This window comes from Polyodon spathula, chromosome 2, assembly GCF_017654505.1.
Source record: "Polyodon spathula isolate WHYD16114869_AA chromosome 2, ASM1765450v1, whole genome shotgun sequence".
NCBI classification, from domain to species: Eukaryota; Metazoa; Chordata; class Actinopteri; order Acipenseriformes; family Polyodontidae; genus Polyodon; species Polyodon spathula.
Window position 1 is genome coordinate 42,057,164 of NC_054535.1, and position 27,021 is coordinate 42,084,184.

The 27,021-nt window shown below is 37.9% G+C and overlaps 1 protein-coding gene across 6 annotated transcripts in view; it reads left to right on the top strand.

The window, feature by feature from the left end:
• The window catches only part of LOC121296615 (coronin-2A-like), a 65,663-nt gene that overhangs the window by 27,538 nt on the left and 11,104 nt on the right, over positions 1-27,021 (top strand). For 2 of the 6 annotated variants that reach the window (XM_041222357.1, XM_041222347.1), the window contains exon 2: positions 21,264-21,464. In XM_041222357.1, coding sequence (XP_041078291.1) covers positions 21,264-21,464 — 201 coding nt within the window. Of the gene's footprint in view, positions 1-10,329; positions 10,429-13,242; positions 13,424-13,707; positions 13,802-21,263; positions 21,465-27,021 lie in introns of those variants that run through there. The other 4 variants (XM_041222366.1, XM_041222337.1, XM_041222384.1 and 1 more) reach the window with 4 other exon arrangements.

Sequence of the window (27,021 nt, forward strand, 5' to 3'; positions counted from 1 at the left end):
CTTAAGGCCCCAGTTGTAGCATTCAAAAGAGAAGCTAATTTAGGTGATATTCTAGTTCACAGTAAACATAAAAGAATAATTGACAGAATAGGTTCTACAAATACTTGCACTAGTACATGTAAAGTTTGTAAATACGTAGACAAAAGTAGAAATATAATTAAACATAAGAACACCACATATCCACTAAAAACTAATACCTACTGTAAAAATATTATGGAATAGCCTGTGAAAAATGTGATGAAATAAAATATGTTGAAGAGACTGGAACAACTTTATATAAAAGAGTTCAGAACCACCTTTCATTAATTAGAAATAAAAAAATGAATAAACCAATAGTACAGCACTTCACCAGTCAAGGACATGACATAAATGATGTAAAGTTTGTAGTATTAGAACAAGTAAAATTAGATAATGTGACATATAGAAGAATAAAAGAAAGTAAATGGATAAATAGACTGAACACAATTATGCCAGCGGGACTCAACAGAAAAGAATGAACTAATTAATTCCAATAAATATATAAAAGTTAAAAATAATTAAATAAACAAAATTAATTCAAAAGTTGTGCATGCTGATGCGCTGGGGAGACCAAATCAAGGCTGATCCTCAGAGCCAGCATTGCATGATAATATAAATATAAGTTTATATAAAATAATGTTAATTAGAATTAATATAGATTTAAAGATATAAGTAAAAGTGATGTCAACATATAGAACACCATTACATCATGTAAGAATAAATCATGGATTTGAATATAAACAATAACAAGTAGTTGTCATGCTGTCAAACACCTATAAATACCTCCAATGTTTTGATTCAAACACAGGCTCCCTTGAGAAAGATATGTACAACATATCGAAACGTTGGGCAGCTGGCTCTTTGAGCTAATATATATATATATATATATATATAATATATATATATATATATATATATATATATATATATATATATATATATATATATATATAGTAATATATATATAATATATATATAATATATATATAGCAGGGAGGGGGTATAAAATACAGCAGGGAGGGGGTTAAAATCCTCCCTGCTAAAAACATGTGAGAATGCGCACCGGTGTATTGTTTAATTATTAGTTATCCCCTGCACCTGGTGGTAATTGTAAATTAGAGCCAGGTGCAGGGTATTTATAGAGAGCAGCCAGCCTGTTCGGGGCTGCTGGTGTGTGAGGAGCCCGATTGTTGGTGTTCACAATCGTAGTACAAGGTAGAGTGTGTGAAGACCTTGTTTGTGTTTTGTGACAGGTAAACGGCTTAGCTGTCCTGTGTGTTAGTCAGGGACCTGTTAGTTGTATAATCAGAGCTCCAAAACTGAGTTAGGTTTTGTTTGTGTTGTTTATTTGGTTTGTGTTTATTAAAAGTGCGCGCAAGTGCCATAAAAATCCATTTCTGTTTCCTGGGTCTGTTCTTAAAGGGGCAATGAACCGTGAGAGTTGCGCAATCTTTGTTTACTATATATATATAATATATATATATATATATATTATATATATATATATATATATATATATGTTGGATAAATTAATCCTGTTTTAAATACCATTATACACAGCTGTAAAAATTACTATATTCACACAATTATTGTTTTGAAATTCAGCTTTTATTAGGGAGCTCCCCTAAATCCCTTGTTTAGAAAGATACAGGGTATTAATGCTTGTGACAGAGTAGCCATGTGGGTGCGTACATTCGCTGCTGAGTGACAGACAGGAGAGCGAGACGGAGGTTATAGTTGATACGCACGGAGCACATGCAACACAGTGTATGAAAACTTTGGTAAGATCTACAAGATTTGAACTAATCTCTGTTCAATAATAAACTAACGTTGCTGAAGGGCTTGATCATGGCAAATAAACAGTTAGGGCGGATAGCCACGGATTACTGTATATAAGTAAATAAAGACAGTTTTTGATTTGTATTGCTTTAAATGCAAGATCCAGTTTTTTTAATATATATAATCTCAGTTGCAAAACAGTCTGTTACCCTGATGTAGTAAATTTTAGTAATTAACAGTATTCATATTTTAATGTAATCAACTTTAGTATCACTGCAAAGGTCCCTGTTGGTGTTTCTGTATAATGCAGTTTATAATCCTTTAGGCAATTTAAATGAATATTACCTCATGTCCCAGTGTCCTCTTATCCAGACAACAACATTGCAAGTAGAGAATGCTAGTTCAGTTACAGCTTGTGGAGCATTGACCTGAGCTGCATATTCATTCCTCTTCCTTCCAAACTGCTTCAAAATCAGTCTGAAATCTGTGTTTGCATTTGATGCAAATGTGTTCACCTACCATGCTATGTGCAAAGTGATGCAGAAAAACCACTTTGAATTGTTTTTAGTGGAATATTATAATTGGAGTTTATTTGCAGGATATTAAATTAAATGATCTCACAGGAGTGGTTTAATTACTGTAATCTGGTATTACACCTTAATTTCTTACCAAAGCAAAGCGCCGGTTGATCCCGATCCTGGATTTATAGGAAGTATACAATGGAATAGTACTACACAAATCGACGGGATGTTAAATTTTTGGTGAATTTGATTACGTACGACGAAGTCAATAAGAAGTTCTTCAAGACCTGAATACGTTTAACTAGAAAGGACCGCCTGGTTTAAAAAAAAAAAAAAAAAAAAAAAAATTCTAATAAAGAATTCATGAATTGAGATCAGTAGTGCTCTGAATTTGAAAAAGACTTCCAAGACATTCAATCCAACATTCTGTTTCATGCTCAGGGCAAAAGTAGTCTAAAAGCAAGCTCTGGTGAGTTTTTTTTTTTTTCATGGTATTAGGAGAGCATATCATTGTTTTAAAAAAACTTGGTCTTGGAGTGACTACATTTTTTCACTCCTGGGAATCCTACTGCTATGAATTGCAAAATGTGTGAAGGAGCTGTTTTAAACAAGTGAATAGTGTACCTTTTTTTTTTTTTTTTTGCTTTTTAACCAGTGTGAAACAAAAATGTTGTTTCTACGAAACAGAAAAAGCTACATTACTTACTATAGCTCGGTGCTTGGGTTTCAGGAGACTCCTAACTACAAGGATGAGGCTCTTCACCTTCAGAACGTTGCCAGTGTTAGTGTTTCTGTTCCTTCTTCCAGGACTCTTATCCTTGCACAGGTTCATTCATTTTGTGGGGTGGTGTAACACTCATGGATGTGTTCTCAGAGCTCTGTGAAATTCACTTGAATCTACATGTACCTTAGAGACAAAAATATGTTATGTGCAGGCCACTTAAACATCAGGGGTGAAGGCTTCTCTATAGTTGTTTTGTTATGTTTTTATTTCTTTGAAAAGAATGGTTCAGCTCTAATGCAAGTGCATCATTGTATTTCAGTTGGGCTATCTCAATTAACTGAGCTTACAGAAATATAGGCTTAATGCCTGAAGCAAACAATAACAAATGCTGCTTGGTAACCGTAATCTCTTCATTACACTCCTCTTGTATTGTGCGCAGCTGCAGGTCTGGTTATTTGGCCAACAATGGTATTGATTTAGTTTTGTGTTTCATGGAGCCTTGTTTTGCTAATATGAATAACTTGACAGCATTGATTTTTTTTTTTTTTTTTTTTCTTTTTGCATTTTTCCAAAGTATTGAGTAATTTTAGTTAAAATAAATCCAGTGTGAAGACAAAATGTTCTGCTCTAAGGGGCTACAGCTTTGTTACAGGGGAGTTCCCTGTCGCTGGTTCAACTGTGCTGCTGCTGTGGTAAACAGAAAGGCTTGTCTGGAGCTGAGCTGATCGGAGGCCCTGATTGGCTGGGCGATGTGCCCAGGGAGCCTACACCTGTTTAAGAACACAGCAGCGCCAGTTCGAGGCTACAGCACCACGGCCATAGCTACATAGGCAGGCGCTGAGTGAAAGCTTGCTTTGTTTACATCGAGGAGGACAGCGTCCGCTCCACAGGATAACTACTACGGAACCATGTTTTTTAAAATATACGCATCACTTTACTATACTCGAATACGCAGACCATTTTTGAGAAGATGAAACTAGTTTAATACGGTGTTCTGTTGTAACAAAGTGTTTAATCCTATATTGCTAACTGCTGTTCGCTAGCATCATTTTTTCTTTTTTCTTTACAGTAATATGTCTCTGAGGTTGGTTTCCAACTACTTTAGTAATATCTAGCCATGGTCAGGAACCAAATATATGTGCTAGAAAGCATGTTCCTTTCATTAGAAATATTTAAGTCCTGTGTCAGTCCTGTACCAAAGTGCAGTTTCTGTAAGCAGCGAAAGCATGGCGGGGGGTCTGTGATAGGGACGGACCAATTCTGAGAGGACGCTTTTAAAGTCTCGTGCCTACAGAGATGTTTCGTATCGACAGTATGAAACCTTACTAGAAAAATAAACTTGAATTTGTGAAGATAATTATGGTACAAAAGTACAGTCAAAGTTGCCCAGTAACTCCTGCCAATTTTTTTTTTTTTTTTTTTTTTGGGAACCAGAATTTGCTTCTTATCAAGGAAGAGCAGGTTTCTGTTGCCTAGGTGATGAAAGGGTCAACAAGTATCCCTTTGCATGTCCTCCTATTGCAGTACCTTCAAACCTTGACTTTTGTTAGTAACAGCACATAACATCTGCAGCTCAATCTAAATGGATGCATGGTTTCTACAAAGCTTTTCTTTTTTTTTTTTGATTTACTGGTTTTGTATTGTTAATGCACTTCTGGCTCAGATTACCTGGGGTTTGCTGCTGGTTGAGTGGCTACACGTCTAGTGTTTCCACTTGAAATTCATTGCTACAGAGGGCTGCCGTGCGTTACCCGCCGCTGCATAAAGAAGGATATCGCACTGCTTTTTTTTATAATGTTGGCTTGAGGTCAGCAGGAGGGAGGCAGTTTGCAGAGGAACATTGCTTCTTTGCTATCCACACATTTAAGTTTGTGTTTTTTCCTTTCATTTACTGCAGTAACTAGTATTGTTGGCTCTGTAGTTATTCCAGCACATGTGAATGTACCGCTGGGACACCAGAGTTCAAATTTAAACTCCCATTGTACAGCAGTCCTTATTTTACTGTGAGTTTTAAAAAAGTGGATGAGGATCCTCTACTATTTATTTATTTATCTATTTATTTATTTATTTTACTCTAACAGCTAAAGCACATATTACTGTAACACTTTTTTTCTGCCAATGAGTCAACAAGTTTCTCCTCCCATTTTAAGATTAAACAGTAATAAAGACTAAAGTGTGTTTTTGTTGTCACGTTGAGTGGGCTTTTATGTCAAACAAGGAAAAAGAGACGCTGTTGTGATTTGTTACTCAGAATGGTTACATCACTTTGGTGGTTAGAGCTGCCATGTACAGGTTCAAGACCTCTGGCCATAAACGTCACCAACACATTTTGTTTTCATGTGTTAGGGTGAGACGGGACAGTTTTGGAAACTAGGCTTATTATTTAAAAAAAAAAAACAAAAAAAAAAAAAAAGAGGTCCATCATGTATAATTTGCTCCACTACAGTAGTTACCAAATGCTGGGGCATATATTTGAAATATATTCTGTCTGTACTATGTTCACCAAAAGAACAAAAGCAAAATAGTATAATAATAATAAATAGAACTGCCAGGCAGTTTTACGGATTCCAAGCCCCAGTACCACAACCAAACACTTAAGCAATTACTGGAAGAAGCGGGTTTAGTTAAAAAAAAAAATATATATATATTTATCAAACAGCCATTTTGGTTTCAGGTCAACACCATTTTTTTAATAGTCATTTGTACTGATACATTGTCAGGGAAGACGCTTGTGAAGTTTGGAGTTAGTCAAATAAATTGTTTGTCAACGGATGCAGGTTTAAATTTCAAATGTAAGTGTATAAGTGGCGGCCATCTTGTTTTATAAAACATCACCATTTTAACATTTGTATCCCATTGTTACTAGGACGATAACTACCAAGTTTGGCGTTTGTTGGACAAACGGTTTTCAAACAGCAGCAGTTTGTTGTTAGGGGCGCGTTTCGATAAGATTTGTGGCAGTCATTTTGACATTAAAATTTATCACAGCAACTTCTGCTTCGCAAGCTTGATGCGGGTTTGGATGCTGATGATATATGCCAAGTTTCAGATCAATCGCTTCATCGGTTCCCAAGAAGAAGATTTCGAAAGGTTTTATCGAAAAATGCTTCACGGCGCCAATTGCAAGGACGCAGCAGCAAAATTTTTTGAGCATCTGACAGGCAATGTATCCAGCGTGTTAACTGCCAAGTCAAAACCTGATCAGTCACACAGCTTTGAAGCAGCAGCAGTTTAAAATTTTGGGAAGATTTTTTTTTTTTTAAAAAAAACAAAAAAAAAAGCTTTAACAATAGAAGCCTACTAATAATAAAATGGTACACGATTTAAAAGTATGCCCATCTACCACCTGATTTCAGGAATGGACATAAGACTCATTCCTGGTTTTACTGTAAGTTTTAATAAGGTTCACCTGAGCTTGTTTCCACTGCACTGTTGCTAACCAATCTTGTATTAAAAACTGGAATGGGTGCATCTGCTATGCAATCTTATTTCCATTCTTGTGGTCGTGGTATACAGTGGATGTGCTTGTATGTCTAAGCAGAGAGAAACACTTATTTAGCTGAGATTAAACTTGGCTGCAACATTCTTTGGTATTTGAGAGTATCCAAATCTGGATTTATAAGCAGATCTGTCTGTCACTTATAGTTTTCTAGAGAGATGTGTTGAAGGGGACAGGGAGTTAAAGACCATGACAAGCCTTACACAGGCAAATCAAAAACCAAAACAAGCAATGCTTATTTACAAAGCAGTCAAATCATGGCGTTAGGCTGCTGTCCTATCCGTGTAGACAAGGGTTTACACTTGTAAGTTGTTTTCAAATGTTTTTTTTCAAAACCTGATTTGTTACTAATGTCTGAGTATATGTGTTTTAATAATAATCAGTAATACAAATTTTACAAAATGGTTTGTGCATTTCAGTGTTTGTACCTTTTCCTCAAATACATAAAAATAGAATACACCAACAATGCATATTCTAGACTGAACAAACTGACCTGAACAGAAAAAGATAAGGATTTATCAAGTTATCAAGCCAATTTGTAGTCCATACAGACAACGTCTTTCAGTCCAACGGTTTTTCCTCAAGCAGGAAGCGTTTCATTTTATGACGAGAACCTTTTGTGAGGACTTATAATATTTACACAGGCGTGTACTGGAAACAGACCTTGAGATGATTGTGTAAACAGAACTTTATACTCTTTTGTGAAGACTGAAAACATTCTATATCTTATCTGGGGGGGAGCTGTTCTTTTAAATTACCCTCCCCCTGCAGGTTACCCCTAAGAGAATTTGAACCAGTAATCTGCAACCCCAAAAGGCTACTGTATGTTTCCATCTGTGCTACTGTACCACTATGGGGTATTGGTGATGTATTATAACTCTGGGCTAGTTTCGCTTCATTGCCATCCTTTATCATTCTAATCCTGACAGACAGTGGCATGTGTAAATTCATTTTCTTAGAAACATGATGCTCTATATCCTAGACAACCGAGTTAAAAGCCAGTGTTACTTATAGATAAAGAATAACTACTGCATCAAAATATTATGCATCTAGTGAGTTTTGATATTTACAATTTGCAGTGGGCTGTTCAGTTCGTCATAACAGCAGTGATTGTCAATGTTTGTTTATTGCTGTAACTACATGGATGTCCTTGCTTCACGTAAAACAGTAATCTCAATAAAAAGGGCATTTTTTTATCTTGTTTCCTAGTTTTGATATTGAACCAACTCATGCCAATTTAAAAAAAGGATCACATTAGGATCAAGCCAGAAATAAGCAAGGACGATACAAGAGTAACAACATCATTGCAAGTGTTCTGTGCGCATCATACCGCATCACTGGGCTTTTGTTGTTTTCACCTGCACACCTGTTTCTCCTGCCTCCAATTAAGGATTTCTGCTGATTAATCTTCCTTGCCGGTGTGAGCGGCAATCGTATAAGAACATCGGGAAAGGACACTGGCTGTTATTTTATTAGTTAGTTGTGTATTTTAAATGTTTATAATTCTTAATTGCTTTTATATGTCTGCTATGTCTTTTCTCTCTGTATCCTTATTTTCCTTCTGTTTTGTTTTTCCTTCAAAGAAATGTTTAAAATTTTTGCATTTTATTATTTTTATATTTTGTTTTAATTTCTGAAAGTCGCTTTGGATAAAAGTGTCTGCTAAATAATTTAATAATAATGAAAGAATTTTGTGCCTGCCTTGAACGATATCCAATGGTTATACTTGGATGCAAAGATCACACAAGGCATTACATTTCTTTTCATGATTCTTGCTTAAACTAAAGTCCTGCCATATTTATAAAACGGCAGGTATCAACAATGCAGCCTAGTTGTCTGATTTAAGTTCTATCTAGAATTCTCTTCCTGTATCTCGGTATAATTGCACCGCATTCTCTCTGGACTTCAACAAAAAATGTACTGTAAGGGATCTTTTTTTTTTAAGTGTACTTACTTTTAATAAGTCATTTCATTAAAGCAATAAGTATTCGTTCCAATATTCTGATATCATTGCACACCTGGGTTCTGACACCAGTGGCTGACACTTAAGTACTTGTCCCAAGTGTCTAATTCTGTCTGAATAATGAACACCTTGTTGTTTTTTAATCGTGTTGGTAAAATCTTCTCCATCAAGTGTGGACACGCTTCACCTCACAATCTAATCTCTGTCTGTTCCTTAAAGGTGGTTCTATTTTGAAATCTTTCAACAAACATTTTTGTAAAAACAAAAAATTAAACCTGGATCAGCAGAAGATATTTGCCATTCAAATGACCTTTAAATGCTGGTGTGCATATGCAGTGACCTCATGTCTGCTGAGGTTGGAATTTGCATCCCAGTAGGCTCACAAGGGGAGTGTAGGCCTATTGGAGGATGCCACTGTAGTCCCACCATTTTGGGCAACAGTGATGAAAAAGGGTGTCAGAGACTGTGACAGTGACAGAATGATTCTTGGTGATTAAATTTCCTTCCCGGCCTGTGAGGACACAGGTTAAAGGGAACAAAGTGCCCTGGACTAACAGTTAATTCGCAGGGTTAGGTGGAAGTCAGCCATCTAGAAAGGGGGAACAGCTGCGGTACATTAATTCATTGCTCCAGAGGGAAAGCGATGTGGTAACCGTGGATTGGAGGAGAAATGGCTGCATTCACTAACCAAGGGGGTCTGTTACTAAAGGTACAAATAGGAGACGTGGCTAGGTGATCTGTTCCTTTGTTTATGGTTAAGGGAATGCTAAAGGACGAGCCAGATATTATCGTGAGTGTCCAATGTTTGTTTGTTTTGTTGGTTAAAATTGTACAGTTTGTTATTTATTAGATGGCTAACTTGATCTGGAGCTGTTGCTACAAGTCAGTACTGCCCCGTTGTACACAAATAACTTTTTTCACCACGAGTACAGTAACAATCACTCTGGACTTGTGAACGAGTGTCTTTGTGTGTGTTCTACTGTGTTGCATTAATTATGAACTGTGTCTTGTTATTTTGGGACTGTAACCCGTAGTTACAGTGCAGTATACATTGCTGTGTATTGCCTGGGATTATTCTTTGTGGTTGCTGGACCAGAATTACAATAATAAAACACGTTTGGATCGTGAATTTTGTTGTCTGTCTTCTGTTGCCGAATCACATCACCACTATACCTGCGCACTGCAAACCTCTTGGCCGCAGGAACAGATTACAGTTCTTGCAAAAAAATCATTTTTTAAGATGCAATTTATCTTTTGGTGACACACCGATATTGTATGTTATTTGAAATGTTATGTTCTGTAGATTTCTCTAATATAAAGTCATTTTTGTAATATTGAGTCCTTACAGTCTGTTTGTTTAAGACAACATATTTATAGAAATAGCTTTGCTAGAAATACTTAGGAGTTCACTGACTAATGTCTAACAGTGAATAGAATTATAATCTAGTTTAACTAAAAACAAAACTAGAAAAATCAAATACTTCCACAGACAGAAATAGCAGACCTACGCACAGCAGTAAAGTGCACTGTAAGTATTGAACATGTACTGAAATTATTTTAATGTACAATTAACCCAGAATAGTGTCATGAAAATTAGTTAAGAAAAATAAAGCAATACTAGCAATTTTGGATCTGGTCGAGCCTCCAGTTTTCAGTGTAAGCATCACAATTGGCTTATGGGAAATGACAGCTGGAATTCCTGTTCTGGAACCTGCAGATACTGGACTAAACAGGTAGAACATGTAAAACACTGGAATGTAAAGCAGGTATTCCACCCCATTCAGTGACACACAGTGTGCACAGTGTGTTTCTTCAGCTGAACTGGGGTGCCATTCTTCAGTGCTTGCCAGACGCCAATCACTTACAGCCTATGGGTAATGCTGTGGAAACCATAAACACAATGGCATCAAGCAGTCGGGATGAGGTAAAGCTGAGTTATGTCTCTTTAGTCATATCTTTTCGCTGTTTGAGGTGGGTTGGTGGTGCTTAATTGTAGCTTTGTCCAAAGTAAGTCGTGACTTTCCTGTGCTCATATCTGAAACAGGGTCTCCTCAGCTGCCAGTTCTTCCACAAATGTTACAGCACCACAGTGAGTTACCTTATAATCATGCAACTGGTAATACAGGCATTCATTTTCTTTATGGTGACAGTGAATGATTCACAGCTGTGCATTTGTGAGGTGTCGGGTCTCATTCTTTGGTGTGGTTTAGCATCTAAGCAAAGTAGTGTACATCTTTATTGTGTTAAGCTTTAACTAGAGAATAATGGGTTCAATTGATATTAATACCTAGGGTAATTCCAGCACAGATTAGATGCCTTTATAGTATTGCATAGAATTGTTCAGTTTGATACTGTGTAATGGGCTATATTCATAGAAGACAGTGTTCAGCAACATACCATATTTTTACATACTTTCTGTATCATATCAGACCACATGTACATTATACCAATATAGCTTACCGTGTGACACACATTACATTGACTTGTTGATGTCATAATTTCTAAGTCTTGTTTTAGTCTTACAATATCCTTGGTGATTTTGCCAGTTCTGACAACCTGGGCTGTTTGCCTTGCTGTTCCAAACTTCTCTGACTTTCACGCTCGCTCAGTCACCGATGATAAAGAATTCATTCAGATTTTTGAAATTTGAAACAAGCAAAAATACCAAAATTAGCTTTTTACAAAACACCTGGTGCATTACTTTTGCTGGTCAGCTATGTCATTCTCAGCGCTCTTATTTTTGTTTAAAATATCCCGGGTAGTAGTTTATTACAAAAACAAAAAATAAATGAAATTGTTGCAAGCATGTAATTCCACAGTTTTAGAAAAAAGGGAACAGAGAAAGATAAAATAATTGAATAATTCCGTGGTGTATTTTGTCAATTGTATTTCGTTGCAGTTAATATGTAATACCACTAGGTTAAACCCAGACTATGGGAGCCCAGAGGTAGCAAACAAATTGCAATAGGGTTCGCTGTAAAACCTAAACCGAGTGCCAGAAATATTTCATTTTCTTAGTATAGTTAGTATTTTAATATACTTGAGTGGTCCAAAATTATATAGGTGAAGCTCAATAAAAAAAAAAAAATCTGTAAAAACTAAAAAAAAAAGTCTTGGTAATTCGTTTTTTTAATTATCATTTTTTTATTTCAAAAGCAATCACCTTTTAATAAGACACTGGCTACAATGCAGCCACAAAAACACCTGACTGACTTGGAGCCCAATAAATAACTAGTTTATATTCTATGTCTTTTTATTGCATAGATGTTTTCAGACTAGTATGTTATGTTATGTATTCTTAAGGCCACCACACACCAGATGTGATGCTATTTTTTTTTTTTTTTTAATTGCTGACGAGACACTTTCGCAGCGACATGACCATACACACCAGAAGCGACAGATTGGAAAACGGCCAGATCAATAAAACTTAAAGAATTGCTATTGGCAAAACTATAATCAAGACTGCTACATATTCATCAACATAATGTAGTAATTTTTTACCATCAGTTATAGCCCTTATACATTTTTTGCATGGTATTTTTGCAGTTTTCCCATGGTTATGCTATGCATTTACCATAGTTTGCCATGTTTATGAATGTTTTACTGTAGCTCACAATTCTTTACAATGCTCACCCATGCTTTCAATGTGCATTATTACACTTTTCAGTGCATTTTACTATGAGAAACTTTTATATGGGAGGGAGTATAAGAGAGTGTCATATGGTTTTATTTTAGTGCTTCTACCTGGTTTTGTTCTCATTGGTCATCCGTAACTATTCAACAGTCAATAGTGTGCTGAATTTAGTTTTTTTTTTTTAAGTATTTCTAAATACACGTATTGGCCACTTTTATTTGGATCACCAATCAAACTATTGTAAATACTGTACTTGCAAACTAGGCTGTGGGTCCTAATACAGTGGCCAGTAAGTGTTATATTCAAGGAAATCTGTGCCCCAGTTGAAATCAGCTTTATTGTAATCTGCTGCCTATTTGTAGGGGATAATCCATTGTCTGTGTTAAATACAGGGACAAACATTTTATTCTCCTGAGCACAACATCTCCGGGGAATATGAACGTTTACTCTGTAATTACTATGGGGGTATTGGCCACTAATTCTTTTCACCAAGGATAATTAGCATGTTAACAATGTGGTCAAATTTATTTTAGTTTTAATTAACTTGGTCTTTGAGATTCTAAGAGTTCTGATTTTGGATAACTAAAAAGCTTTTGAGAATACTTCATTACTGAAATCTCTTCATTGGATGGAAAAGCAAGCAGCAAGGACACATTTTTGTGATAAATCGCTGTGACACATGCAAATTATTGAATCTGTCATATCCGTGGTAGAATAGAACTGTGGCACCTGGGAAGAAGCAAATGACAGCAGAACTAGCAATGCAGTCTTCAGTAACCATCAGAAAAAGGCAATGGGAAGCACAATGGAGATTAGTGATCGAAGATCTCAAATATACCTGCTTCCTTTACATCTCAGAGCCTGGTGCTTTTTATGAACCGAAAGATAAACAAGGTATGCGTATAAACAAGTCTGGCAGATGACGCAGAGGCAGTGGCTCAGGACAGACAGCAAGCACCTGATTACCTGCCTGGTATTCAGAGCGAGTGCTAGGCAAGGCACCACCCAGCACACGCCCACTCACGCACGCATGCACACACTCACACACGCACACAGCCTCCTTTGCAAATCCTCCTTGTACTCTGCATTACCATGCACTGTGCTCACAGAGTGAGGACTCGCGCTCTCCCGGTGGGATAAGGGGGAGCTTGTAGGCTGCTCTGAGAAACTGTTTGCATTATTACATCAAGCTTATCATTAGCTAGGAAGGTCACAGTGAATGAAGAGAAACTGGTCAGCTGGACGTTCATTCTCCTGCCTTTTTACTTCCCCTTAAGCTGGAAGGGTATGTGCTGCAGCATTTTATTATTTATTGATTTATTATGTGTTGCAGTGCAATGAAACCTAAAGCAAAGGGACCAGTGCTTATATAAAAAAAAAAAAAAACCTGCTTAGAAGTTTCCTATGACTGTTCGTTTAGTTGGTGACTGTAAATGCATGTCAGCACCAGTACTGTTCTATGAAGCAAAAGGGTTGACCATAATGGGTGTTTCACAGAAACCTGGTATATCTTGCTTGTGTGTGTGTGTAAGACTGAGAGTTTCAGGGATTCTGTTTTATTGCTTACAGTAGCCCTGTGGAGACTTTGCAGTCCTTGTTCAACGATCGCATTGAAACACACTAGGCTGCAAGATGCTAAGACTGATCTGATTTCAAATGGATGGTAGGATTCAGTTATCATTTGACAATGGGCGGGGCGGGGTGAGGGGGTACTGTAATCTGTATGTTGTGCTACCATCTGTTGTAATAATGTCATGTACGGCAAGTAGTTTTGTTTTACATTTGCAAAGTGTGGTTGGTTTAGTCACTGTTTTTTGTGTGCTCTGATTGATGGTTTAGTTTTGTTTTGAAATAAAGCTGGATTTGGTTTCTATTTCTGCGGTCCTGTTGCAGTAGTCTAGAAACATGAATCCACTTTATTACCTGCTTGCATGGTTCTTGTGTGATCCAAGCTAGTACTTTCATTCAAAATTGGTGACAGCCACAAAAAACTGTCAAAAGCCAACTGGATACAATTTTATATCTATTCATAACTTAAAAAAAAAAAAAAAATCACTCAGAAGTAGAAACGTATGAAATCCAATGACAAATGTTTTAGTCAGAAGTCTTTCTCCATGTCTTTGATGTAGAATACATTGCGAAAGAGTTAGAATTCAAAATTGTTAAATTGCAATGATTTAAATTATGTATTTACAGATATTTTAATGTCATTTGTTTTAGTATATATTTCATATCTGATCTTAAACAATGAATTTCGTCTTAGATTAAATGCTTACATATTATGCATTGATATAAGTATATTGTTAGGTTTTTGCTGGCAGAGTTTTTGACAGGAATGTAGATTGATCCAACAATCTTCAGTCAACTGGAGGGATTCATATTCAAAGCATACTAAACATCACAGATCGCCGAGTACGCCTGACTGAGTTTTTGTGTTCACATGCATTCCAATTCAAGTTAAACCAATTTAGATGACAATATGGAGGGTTTCATGGTAGACTTCATTTTGTTAGATGGTTACTTTGTGTCCATTTTTATCACATATAGATTTTTTGTTTTTTGTGAGAATATGAAGTTAAACTGTGGACTTCAAGGAGCTTTGGCCTCCTCCTTCCCTTCCTCCTTCTCGCTCCTCAGCTTTCTGCATGATCCAAACCCCCCTCCCTTTTCTCCAATGGACATGCTTCATGGATAATCCCTTGGTGCTGGTATGCAGTATTACAGTAAAATGTTAAAATGGTTCAGCGTGGACGAATTTCCATTGTTTGTGTTCAGGTATTTATCAACTGGTCCTAGATTGATCAAAATAACTGTATCCTAGCAATGGCACTTCTAACAGAATGTTCTGCCAAATTGTTTGACATTCCGGTCAAGTTGATTTAGGCCTTTGAAATCAAGTTTAAATTGTTTGTAGTTTTGTACATATCCGAGGTAAGTTGAAAATTGTTTGAGTACAGGTAGCGTTTACTTGGTTTACAACCATTCTGAATGGTTCCCATTACAGTTATTTAATTCTCTGTTAAGATACTTTCATCTGGTAAGGAGCTGTTCTTTGGATCTTGTTGACTGTTTACTGTCACAGCAGTATAGTCTAGATCAACCAAAGGGTCATCTTCTGTAGACACAATAGCCAGCACCATCTAGTGAACAAGCTACTTTAAAATCAGGTTTTCTACTTCGCTGATGGCAATACATAGCTCAGCATAGATGGTTAGAAATAAACAGTTATTGTCAAAGCACCATAACATAAGTTTTTTTTTTTCATAACTTTATTTGAAGTTACTTACACTTTTTGTCCCTTTTATGGATTACCCATGAAATATTTTTCAACATAATTTCACTTTCTAAACACTGCAGGTTGTTCTATAACAGTTTAACAATGCCAAGCACAAGCAGTTTCAAATGCAGTTGCTTTTAAAGAACTAAAACAAACAAAAAAAAGATTTAAGCTACAGCTATCACCATCTTGTATTTATATACCATGGACAAAGAATAAGCCCTTACTTTTTATTTATTTGTTTATTTACCATCTATATAAAGTCCTAGCTCAAGGCATAACATAACGGGGCCTCCTAAGAGATTCCATTGCAATGCTGTTTACTTTTTCAGGCTGCAGTATTTATATTATAAATTGTGCATCTGCTGGACTATACGTGCAATTAAAATGCACTTTGTTCCAAAGTCAAACAATCTAGAAAAATATCTATCTATCTATCTATCTATCTATCTATATCTATCTATCTATCTATCTATCTATCTATTCTACAGATAGACACATAGACAGATAGACAGATTATGTGTCAGTACACATATATATGTCATTGTGTGTGTGTGTGTGTATATATATTGCAGTTTTAAGTCCATCTAATGAAGTGCTTTACTCATATTGTATCCAATAATACACTCTGTTTACGGCAAGCTGCTGTTTTAACTTTGGTCTTGTCCTGGGTTGTAATGGGTTCATTGTAATGGGTTCATAAATGGGCAGTTTTATTTTTCAGTAAAATGACATGTTGCAGGACAAAAGTGTTTTTGTCACTCTGTTGCAGGCATCTCTTGCCAGAAGCACTTTGTAGACTTTGCTGCATGATGTGCCGGAACATCAGCCTGATTTTCACTGCTAATGCTATTGTAAAGTGAGGCATTAGTACTACAATGTAATAGAATTAACAGGGCGAGGTAGCTTCTAAGAATAGCTTACATACTCTGTGTAAATTTCCATTTGTATTTGTTTTGGTAGTAAATAAAGTATGTCTCAAAACCTTCAATGTCAAGCTTCAGTGTTTTAAACTGATATGGAGTTCTAAAACACCCCAAAATTATAGTTGGTATCAGTATTTAAGTAGGTTGTAAAACGTTTTTGTTAAAAGGATTTTTGCCACAGTAAAGGACTGGAAATGGCTCTATTGGTATTCTTACACTGCATCCAGCAGAACCACCCCCTGTCTGCAAAGGGACCTCTGGTTCTGAATGTTTTATTTGTATCTGCAGGTTAGTGCTGCCAAGCTTTTAAAAGATCATGCACACTTTTATCAGCCTGCTCTGGATTCTCCAAGGGAGAATAGCCTATAAATCCACTTCTTCTTTTTATTTTCTATGAAGGGTAAGTTCAGTCACAGGTCAGCTCATCAAGCTGATTGATTTCAACCTTCACATTTCAGGCTGCTCAGAACATTGCACCAGTCCTTTTCAGACAACAGAGCACAAGGTTACAATACTTCCAGTATTTTGAGAGACTGTCTTCTTAATAATTTACTGTCTTACTTATACATTGTTTAACTTAATTTTTAAAAGACTCAAATGTCAGGTTTCATCTTATTTTTAGGCAAAATGTAATGGTGTCCTTCACATTCACCCATGAATTAACATGGCAGCCATATCTGAAGAAAATACCCTTTTATGTGAGTCATTTTACAAAGATGTCACCTTAGTGACAAAGGCTCATATTGTGCCAATTAATTGAATTAAAATTACTTCTGCACTACATAGTAATATATCAGTAGCATTGGTAGAGAGCTATCTGGGTTAAATAATGTATGTAAAGCAGTTTTAAGGGGGATAAAAACAAGCTTATAATTAAAAAAAATATCAGAATTAAGCTGCTACACATTTCAAGATGTTTCTTACTGTGTTTAGCACAGTAGATTTAAATGTTGTGAAAGCTGTGTGTTTTTGCCACTCGGTTAACTGAAAACAGAGCCACAGCAAGATGTCTTGAAGCGTTCTCTCCTCCATTCAGACATCATGAATGTTTGAAGAGGCTGGGGTTGGGTTTTATGGATTTTAGTGAGCAGGCTGCACTTTGCATTGGATTGCTGCTCTGTGCTGCAGTAGCATGCCGGGGCTATGTGGGTGGAAGGTAGTATTGATCTTTTAACTTAAGCAACTCCACCTTTAGGTGAATTAAAAAACAAAACAGAACATGGACAGAATGCAATATATAAAATAGATTAGGGAGTGAATATTCTGCAGTTGCACAGATTGTGATAGTCATGCATTTTAAGCAACTACTTGTGATTTTTTTTAATTTTTTATATCCCTGGTGGTGTAGGTGAGGGGAGGGATGCACTAGTCTTTCCACGCTATATCTGGTTTAGGTTGCATTTGAAATAGTTTGGTAGTCTGGGTTTAGCTCTCGTGGATAGTAGTTTACACTACAAAACCACCAGCATCTTTGCAGTCAACCAAAAAAAAAGAGGGGGAAATGTTGTGTTAAGCTGCCTTTGATGCTGACATGCCTGCCTGGCAATGAAAGTGAAGCTGGAGTAGATCCAGAGGATGTACTTTGCCCTTTGCACCTTGGAATACTGTTCTTATAACGTTTAGGTTTTAACTTGTACAATATCTTCTGTTTTCCTTATGATAGCTTTATTCAGTGAACACTTGCAGAACTATGGTGACTTTAAGAACTATGTCATTCCTGGTATAAACTGATATGCATTTTCTCTTTCTTCTTTTCAACATTTATTCAAGCAAGTCCTGTGAGTTGCAGCTTATTTGTTAGGGAAGGGGCATTTTGGCATATTAGACTGAATTTAAGTGCAGGTACAAACCAGAGGTCAGTATACAATGCACACCATTCAGTTAACAGGTTTGCCTACTCCTAACAACTGGCTGTGATCTCTCATTTTGTGTGGTAACATGTTAGAAACAACAGGTGGCGAATATGATAAAACCGTGACACTATTAAAGGAAGCCTCCAGGCCTATTTTTTTTTTTTTTGAGGATTGACGCTCCTAATTGCTGCAATTAATTAGCAGGACCTCCCAGTAGTCACTTTAATATAGGGGAGTTATGTGTTTGAAAAGTCTTTTTAGTCAGTTTAACATTTCTTTTAAAGTAATACATTTTTAACACTCGGTCGTCTTGTAAAAGGAACAGCACTCAGAACCACAGGTATGTTTCAACAAGGCGGTGTCTGTATTTTGATTTATTTACAAAACAAAATAAACAAGCAAAACAACAGCCTTTTTGCTTCCAGGAGTTTTAACTAAACTTGTATCAGTTTTAACTGTAACCGGACGGCTAAGCAGTTTACCAGTAACCAAAACAGACACTTGAACACACGTATTGCAACACACTATCTTTTCTCTGGTCCAACCACACAGGTCTCTATACAGGCCTTAGTCTTTACTTAGACACCCGACATGCCTCATAAACCCTGTTTACATTTTTACCTGTTAATTACAGACAGGTGTACTTAATAACATCAGTGCCAGGTGATTCTTGCTCAGTAAACAATGAATCAACAGTTAAAAAAAAAAAAAAAAAAAAAAAGCCACAAAGGTTGTCTGTAAAGGGGTCACACGTCCCGGAGACGGGACAGTGTGCAGGAGGGTGTGTACCGCTGAGGTGACGTTGGGTAGAGGGGGGGGGGGGGGGGGAGGTGGTGTGTGTGTAAGGCCGTCCGGGGGGACCAGGGCGACGTGGATGGGGTGTCGGGAGCGCAGGTCGGTGAGTGGGCAGTGCAACCGCAAGCAGAGGCGAGTGCCCGGTCATATCAACTCCTCCCCCTTCTCTGTAGTCAACTGCTGTTTTTTCCTCTGTTCTGGGGATGGCGGCACTTATCCCTCAGGCTCTGGAGAAAGCGGGGTTCCTCTTTCCGGCTCTGGAGACAGGAGGGTTCCTCCTGGTTCTGTGTGTGGGCAATCTTGCCATCCGCATCCAAACCCTTGGCGGATGCATCAGGGCACTATGGCGGGACATCAGGGCACTCTCTCCAGTGGTGGGGCTCTTCTTCACAGTACTCACACCAGGGAGATCTGTGGACAGGTGCTTCAGGCTGCTAGTGCTTCTCTGGCAGCAGCAGTGCTGGTTCCAGCACAGGCAACTCTAGCTCCAGCACCGGTCACTCTGGTTTCAGTGCAGGCAACTCTAGCTCTGGTAGAAACAGTTCCCTGTCTGTTTCTGGAAGGAGTTCCCAATGTTGATAGATCCAGTTCTCCAAAACTGCCAGCAGGCCACAAAGGCGCAACTGACTCAGCTCAGCTTGCTCATGGCAGGGCAAGCTAAAAAAGTTCAGTAGCATTCCCATCTCGGAAGGGGCAGGGAACCGGCTGTGACTTGAGTCCCTCTTCTTTGTTTTTCTTCTTTTACTCAAAGACAATTACCAACTGTATTACCTCCATTCTCCACTAAATGTGGCAAACTGGGGTAAGCTTGCCACTTTCGGGACCTTTAACTGTCTTATAAAAGAAATAGCACTCAAAACCACAGGTATATTTTTCAAAACAAAATAAACAATCAAAAGAAAAGCCCACTTGCTGCATGCTGTGTGAACTTGTAATGAGGAGTGTGCAAATGTGACCAATGTATGTGTTACAGTTCATGAGCATGGAAGTCAGTGGAGTACAGTAAAACCCCAGAGTTCTGAACACCAAACTTAAGAACTGACTGGCCAACCGAACACCTCCCTTTCAACCAGAAGTACACAATCAGTCAACCATGTGTGCAATACAACCAGATAGGCACTCCTAAAAGTGGCGTACTGGTCATAGAGAATGCTAAATTACTGTACCAACAAATGTGTCCAGAAAGGTGAGGCAGATTTCAAAGCAAGTGTGGGCAACTTTGCTGGGAACATTTTAGTTTTAAACAAAGCACAGTTGTTATGTGTTTTTTTTTTCTATTTTAAGCTAAAGGAGCTAAGCTGCACAAATGCATTTTGTTTAAAACAAGCATTACGTTAACCCAGGTTTTCATGGACGTTTAAATCTGTGTTTTGCTACAGTTACGATTTCAATAGTAACTTAAATGTAGCCTTTTTTCTCCATTTATAATATTGTTTTAAAGACTTTAGAACCATAAAAATATGAGTATTGTATTACTGTACTGTATCCTAGTGTTATTCACCAGATTGAGGGTGTAGATAGCAGGTGTCCACATTTGATAAAACCATTGAAAATTCAGTTTTCAGAGTTACAAACATTTCAGACTTATGACGAACCTCCATTCCCAAGGTGTTTGTAACCCTGAGGTTCTACTGTATGTTATGTTATGTTATGTAATGTCAAATAAAAGAAAAAAACAATCACATCCCAGACTGGACACGTCCACCCCCCTCCCACAACAGCTGGTTCAAAGGCCAGCTTTGTTTGCCCGGGGTTGAAAGCCTTTGTTAGACTAGCTCACTCTTAACCTGCCTTTTAATAATTCCAAAGGTTCAGTAAAGATAATAAACAGACAACTTATCAGGCCTTGGAGGCAACATACAGCTGGTATTAATACAGCAGTGAAAGTACAGTATAGTGAGAAAGCTATTCGTGTGCAAATAGCTTCCCTCCCTACATGCTGTTCAAAGTCTTTTGTTTTGATGCCAAAAGCAGTTTTCTATTTTCTCGTTCAAGCTAGGCTTGCCATTTACTCTGCTGACTCACTGATTGATCTTGGATATATTCATGGCTGAGTGAGAGTCTTTGTTTGTTTTAGTTATTGTTCAGGTCTTCTCAGTTTATAAAATGCACAAGCAATTTCCTGCAAGCATACCCTAACAGGCCCACCCTCCTTGGAGTTTAGGGAACACTTCAGATAACTAAGAAACGTAGTATAGTTGGCCCCGAGCAGCGTCCGTGCTGCACTGAAGCCACTCTAGAGAACACTAACCAGCTACTCCGCTTGCCTTTCAGATGTCATGGCGGCCTCAGTATCGGAGCTCCAAGTTCCGCCATGTTTTCGGCAAGCCTGCTAATAAGGAGAACTGCTATGATGGGGTGCCCATCACCAAGAGCGTTCATGACAGCCATTTTTGCTCCATAAACCCCAGGTTCATTGCTGTGGTCACAGAGTGTGCAGGAGGCGGAGCTTTCCTCATCATACCAATTCACCAGGTAAGGGAAACATTGGAAATGCTTGAAGTGATGGGATTATGCTGGCTTGTTGCTGTACTGTCAAGAGGGGCTTCAGAGCACTATTATATTATTCAATTTAAACAGCTACCGGAGAGTATTATATAAAGATATACAAACTTTAATCGTGTCCCATCAACAGTGGAAAGACAGCAAGCCATGCAGCGAATAAAGCAAGTATTAAATGAAATTGTCAGATACATTTTTATCCAATTGTGATTAAACTTGCAAAGAGTATCAGAATGTAGATATAGAAGGAGGCATATGCCTGTTCTTGTGCATAAGTTGTTCTTACTTTTTATGATTATATGTTGTGCTCTCCCTTTTTAATGGTCATCGCTCCCATTCACCCCATAATGTTATTCCACTAGCACTTTGATTCTTGTTATAAACCGGATCACAAATAGAAAATCTTTTAACTCTGACTCCTGACTGTTGTCATTGGCATAAGGTTACTGTACAACATGTGGCATTGAAAGTGGAACTACAACAGATGTAGTCTGATAGCCCCCGTATTAATAACAGGTAACACAAATAGCTGTGAGGCTTGACTTGCTGCAAGGGAATAAAGCAGCTTTGAAAGACTAGTGAAGAAAGCAGTTCACACCTGTGTGGCAGGTTAAAAAGTCATCCAGTCGAGGAAGACGGGGTTAAAACTGTCAACTTTGAGAGTGTTAATCAAGAGCAATGGCTGTCAAACTGAAAGAACCCCTGTTGTTCCAAGTGAAAAGACGTACAGAGAGAAATATGTTTTGTGTCTGTGTACCGGCCCCGCTGCTCCTGCTATTGATTTTTCAGATGGAGACGGTTTTGTATCTGGAGGGCTATCGCTCAATGAAATATGGCAGATTTGTTGAACTTCAGTCAGCTTTGGCTTGTGTCCCACAGAAAGAGTTACATACCTGTTTTGGAATGCTTACAGTTTCAACATTTGCAATATACTTTAGCTGTCAGATACTAGGTGTGATGACATTTGCTAAAGCAACGTGTAAGATTCCTGAGGGAAAAAAACAAGAGCTCCCAAAAAGAAATGTTTAATTATACTGTTGCTGTAATGAACTAAAACGTTGTATAAACTTTTACAAAATGTACAGTCCTCAAGATTGTGACGCTTAAAGATATTCTACAGTAAGGCGTCTCTACTGGGAACCTGATTGGCTGAGACCAAGATTTATATTTGGATAATAATACCTGACAGGTACAGAACTACAGACGCGGTTTGCAGTGCATTCTTGCATTTCAGGAAACTACTCCCTTAAAAACATCTAATTCTGTGATGCAAGGTTATAATGTACAGCTTCTGGTGAGGAGGTGCCAGGTAGTTTATTGGGAATTTCTAAAACATATATACAGTAGGCTAAGCCAAAACAGTTAGGATCAGTCCACCCTTAAAGGTTTAGGTCATCCTAATGAAAGAAACATTTCTCTACTTGCACACACCTACTGTGTAATAACATTACAAAATGCATTTTATAAACAACCTTTATTACAGCTTCCACTGTACCCAGTATTTCTGCTCTTACTCTACCTCCTGTGCATCACACAAGCTACAACAGTGTGAACAGTAAAGTTGTCTGGGCATGAATGTGTTTCTTGGAGAGAGTACTTTGTTTTGATAAGGTGATCATCACTCAGGGAAGATTAACATTGCAGATGGCAAACTATACTAAACTGTGACTGCGAATCCACAAATTGCGTCTACAGTATTCGCTGCTACATGGGTGAAACGACTCCAGTCCTGTTGCAGGTTAATCAACACAATCACAAAGTCAGACAACATGTAATCGTAGAACTAGATCAGTGGTCCTCAAAGTAATTTGGGCACGGGCATAAATTGATCTTACTTGACTGTTTGCGGGCATGCTGACTATTGCATAGGTTCTTATCTTAAACACTGCCTTCCTGCGACATGTGCAGTATATGTATATGTTAAGAGTTTTAGTGGGAGTTATTCTTGGCTCACTCTGATAAGGCCAAGTCTCAAGCAGTAATTGTGTGTGCTGTGCTTATTCTTTAAATAATTTATATAAAATATTCAATGCAAATATTTTTAAATAGCATGTTTACACAGATACCCATAAATAAACTAAAGTACAAGAGGATAGAATACTGAAATTTATTATCTTTCTCAATAACACTCAGTGTTAACAAAATTCAGTGTTTACCTGGCATATTAACCCTGCCTCTGCTCACGAATGATTGGACAGCTGTTAGATCTTTCACTGTCCCATTGACTACTCACTCGCCTTCAATTTTCATGCAGAATACCGTGAATGGCCTCTGCTTGCTTATAATTGGACAGCTATATAAAAACTTGGCAGATATTTGACTCTGCTATTGGTTAAACTTACTGTCAATCCCTGCAACTGAAACAGACACAGTTTATGTCCCACCCAGCTAACTTGTGATTGGGCTACTGCAGAGAAAATGTAGATATTGGCTAATAGTGTCGTAGAGGCCCTTTATAAAAATAAAAAATATGCAGAGTACGTACAAGCACGGCATAAGTGAGCAGCACTGTCAACAGACTGCTGTGGCGCTTTTGTTAGAAAACGTATTTAAGCTTTATTTATTTTCCCACGCTACGACCCGTCAGAAATGTGTTCATGACCCATAATTTAAGAACAGCTGCTACGGGCACGATGGCCTGGCTTCGCAGGCACCACTTTGAGGACCACAGAACTAGATCAAACAAGATGATTAAGAAAGAAAATAGAAAGAGCAATAGCTCATGGCTCATCTATTGACAGGTAGTGTCCATCTGGATTTATCAAGTTGACATCACTGTCTGTCTGTAACAAAGAAATGACAGAATGTAGTCCTGGGGAGCTACAAGACTATGTTTTCCAGAAGGCTACTAGACCAGGGTTTTTTAATTGTAAATATGAAACACCTGGAACAAATCGAGCCCTGTACAAAAGCGGGGGAAATCTGGTACACAGGATTGCAGAGTGAAAAGCCTGGTGAGAGAAGAGCCGTAATCAGTGAACAAGCGGTACTGTGTTTATGTTTGTATCGCTGTAGAAATAAAGAAAGTAAAACTGTGTTTTGTGCTGGTAAACGATGTAGCCGCCCAGCATGTTAGTGAGGTTTGGAAAGAGATGGTAGGTAAGCGTGCTGATTTGAAGTTATAGAAAGGTGTCTCAATTACATGTGCCATCCTCAATTTCATCTGAAAAATGCTGTATTCAATTAGCATTATGTGTTTGTTATGTCATAAAACTGGTACAATGTACATTATTTCTGTGAACTTGCTTGTGTATGGCACCATCTAGTGTTTCAAGTGGAACAGCAGCAGGATGTAGGTGTTTAAATCTCAGTGTGGAAGTGAAGTGAAGTGCAGTGCTGTGTAATAGGGATGGGTCGGTTTTCCGGTTTACCTCGGTTTAGGTACATTACGGTATTAATACTGTATTACTGCAATTATCGTAATTCGGTTATACAACAGTTAAGACGTTTTTTCAACTGCAAACACGCTTCTTCTAAATCAAGCGGTGGTACTTGCAGCCTGTAAAGGAAGATTGTTTTGTGAACTGATACAGTATTTTGATAATGGGTTTGAAGGAAACGGTCAACGACACAGAAAACACGTTTCAGTTGCTTGCTGTGCCGGCTGCTCTTGGCTGCTGTCTTTCTGACGTCACATGCAGCTTCTTAAAAAAGAAAAGTACCAAGTTATTTGGCATAGTAAAATACTAAATACCAAATGTTTAAGTCATTCAATGAAAGGAAGTATGTTTTGTTAGTTAATTTTGGTGAATTACGGTGATTTACATTAGTCTCGTCTTCATACTTTGCAAATCTTATACCGCCCCATCCCTACTAATGCGCTTGGGGACAGACCCCTACCAGTGAGATGAGATTACAAGCTCTTTGGAAAAGGAGCCTGGCTTTTTTATCCAGCGACTCTGGAGTGTGTGGTCACCGGTTTGCGCCTATCCTTCTCTCAGTTACTGAAGAATAGGATCAGGTTTGTAATACTTGTTTGATTGAGCTGCCTTATTGAATAAGGGGAGCTTGTGCATAACCTCACAACAGACAAATATATTCTGACATTCCAAAAGGATGCCTTATACCTTCCATGCCATGGTTAACACATGGCCAACATGGCAGAATATCTTGGTCTGTACAATCTGTCATCAATTTTTTTATTAAGTAAAATTAGAGATGGTTTTGGACATCTTGCACCACTACCTATTAGTTTTTAGATGTATCTAATTTAGTAGTACAACTATAGATATAAGTACACAGGACAAGAAGAATCAGGGGGACATTAATATAAGCCAACAGATTGATTTGCTCAGGTTGTTTTGAGCTGCACAGTAAACCATGTTGCCATGAAAGGTCATGGTAATATTGACCAAACAAAGGCAGTAGATAGCAGTGTGAAGATGCCTGCTTTATATTGTGCCAGTTTGTTTGTCTAGATTAGCCTGTTTTGTGTTGGTGATAACCTTTACCCAGCCACACTGATACAGATAACTACAGGATCACTGGAGCATGTGTTTCCAGGGCTGCATGGCTCGTGGGAGGCTGGTGGTTAGGGTGAGAACTGCCACCGTGTGTACAACAGTGTCTCTCGACTTACCATCTTAATAATAATGGTGATGATAATGATGATTTAATTGGTTTCTACCACGGTTTTGTGACGCCCATCCAGATATTAATACAGCACAGTTATTTGCAACTGTACACCAGTCTTAAACCATGCTAATATAGCAATGTGTGCTCTCTGGTCTTTGTTGCAGCAGATTAAAGCAACGTATCAATTTGCTAAAATGTTAACATTTAGTCAGTGCCGATAGGTGCTAAGCAAATGTAGAGGGAGTGTGGTCTCTAGTTCACGTCCATCCTCTGCCCCGTTAGTGAAGCATAAGCTCCAGTTTGTTGCATGCTTTCCTATCAGTTTGCTCCATAATGTACATACGGCTATATGGTGTATAACACCTCAGAATATATTGGTCTGTACTATCTATCCTCAATTTTGTATAATCTCCCTTAGAGCAAAATTGGGGATGGTTTTGGACCAGTAGATTTCAGATTTATCTAGTTTAGTAATACAACTGTAAATATTAATATACGGGACAAGAGGAATCAACACTGCTTAAATCTGCATTCTGTTTGTTGGTGATAGGTATAACAAAGCGTGCGCTATGGTCGTCGTTGCAGTAAGTCAAGTATCTACAAGCTGAAAGGTTATACTTGTGCAATCACCTATAGTTGCTAAGCAAATATTGATTCAGTTTAAAAGCAAGAGCAAGCAAATTACTCATACTGGTGACGCTTCTGTATTACAGCATTTTCCATCTGCCCATGTTTTCTGTCTCTCTCTTTTTGTATGTGTTTAAAAGAAACTTAGTGCAGGTACTAAGGTATTTCTGGTGTAACTAATACCCTGTCTCCCTGCAATAGTCCGGCCCCTGTGTATGTAAGAAATGCCACATTTGTTCTATGTGACATTTCATGCTGATGTATTTCTTCTATCTGCTAGGGGAAAGATTCATACCGGCTGAGCTTGGAGAGAAGACAAGTTTGAGAG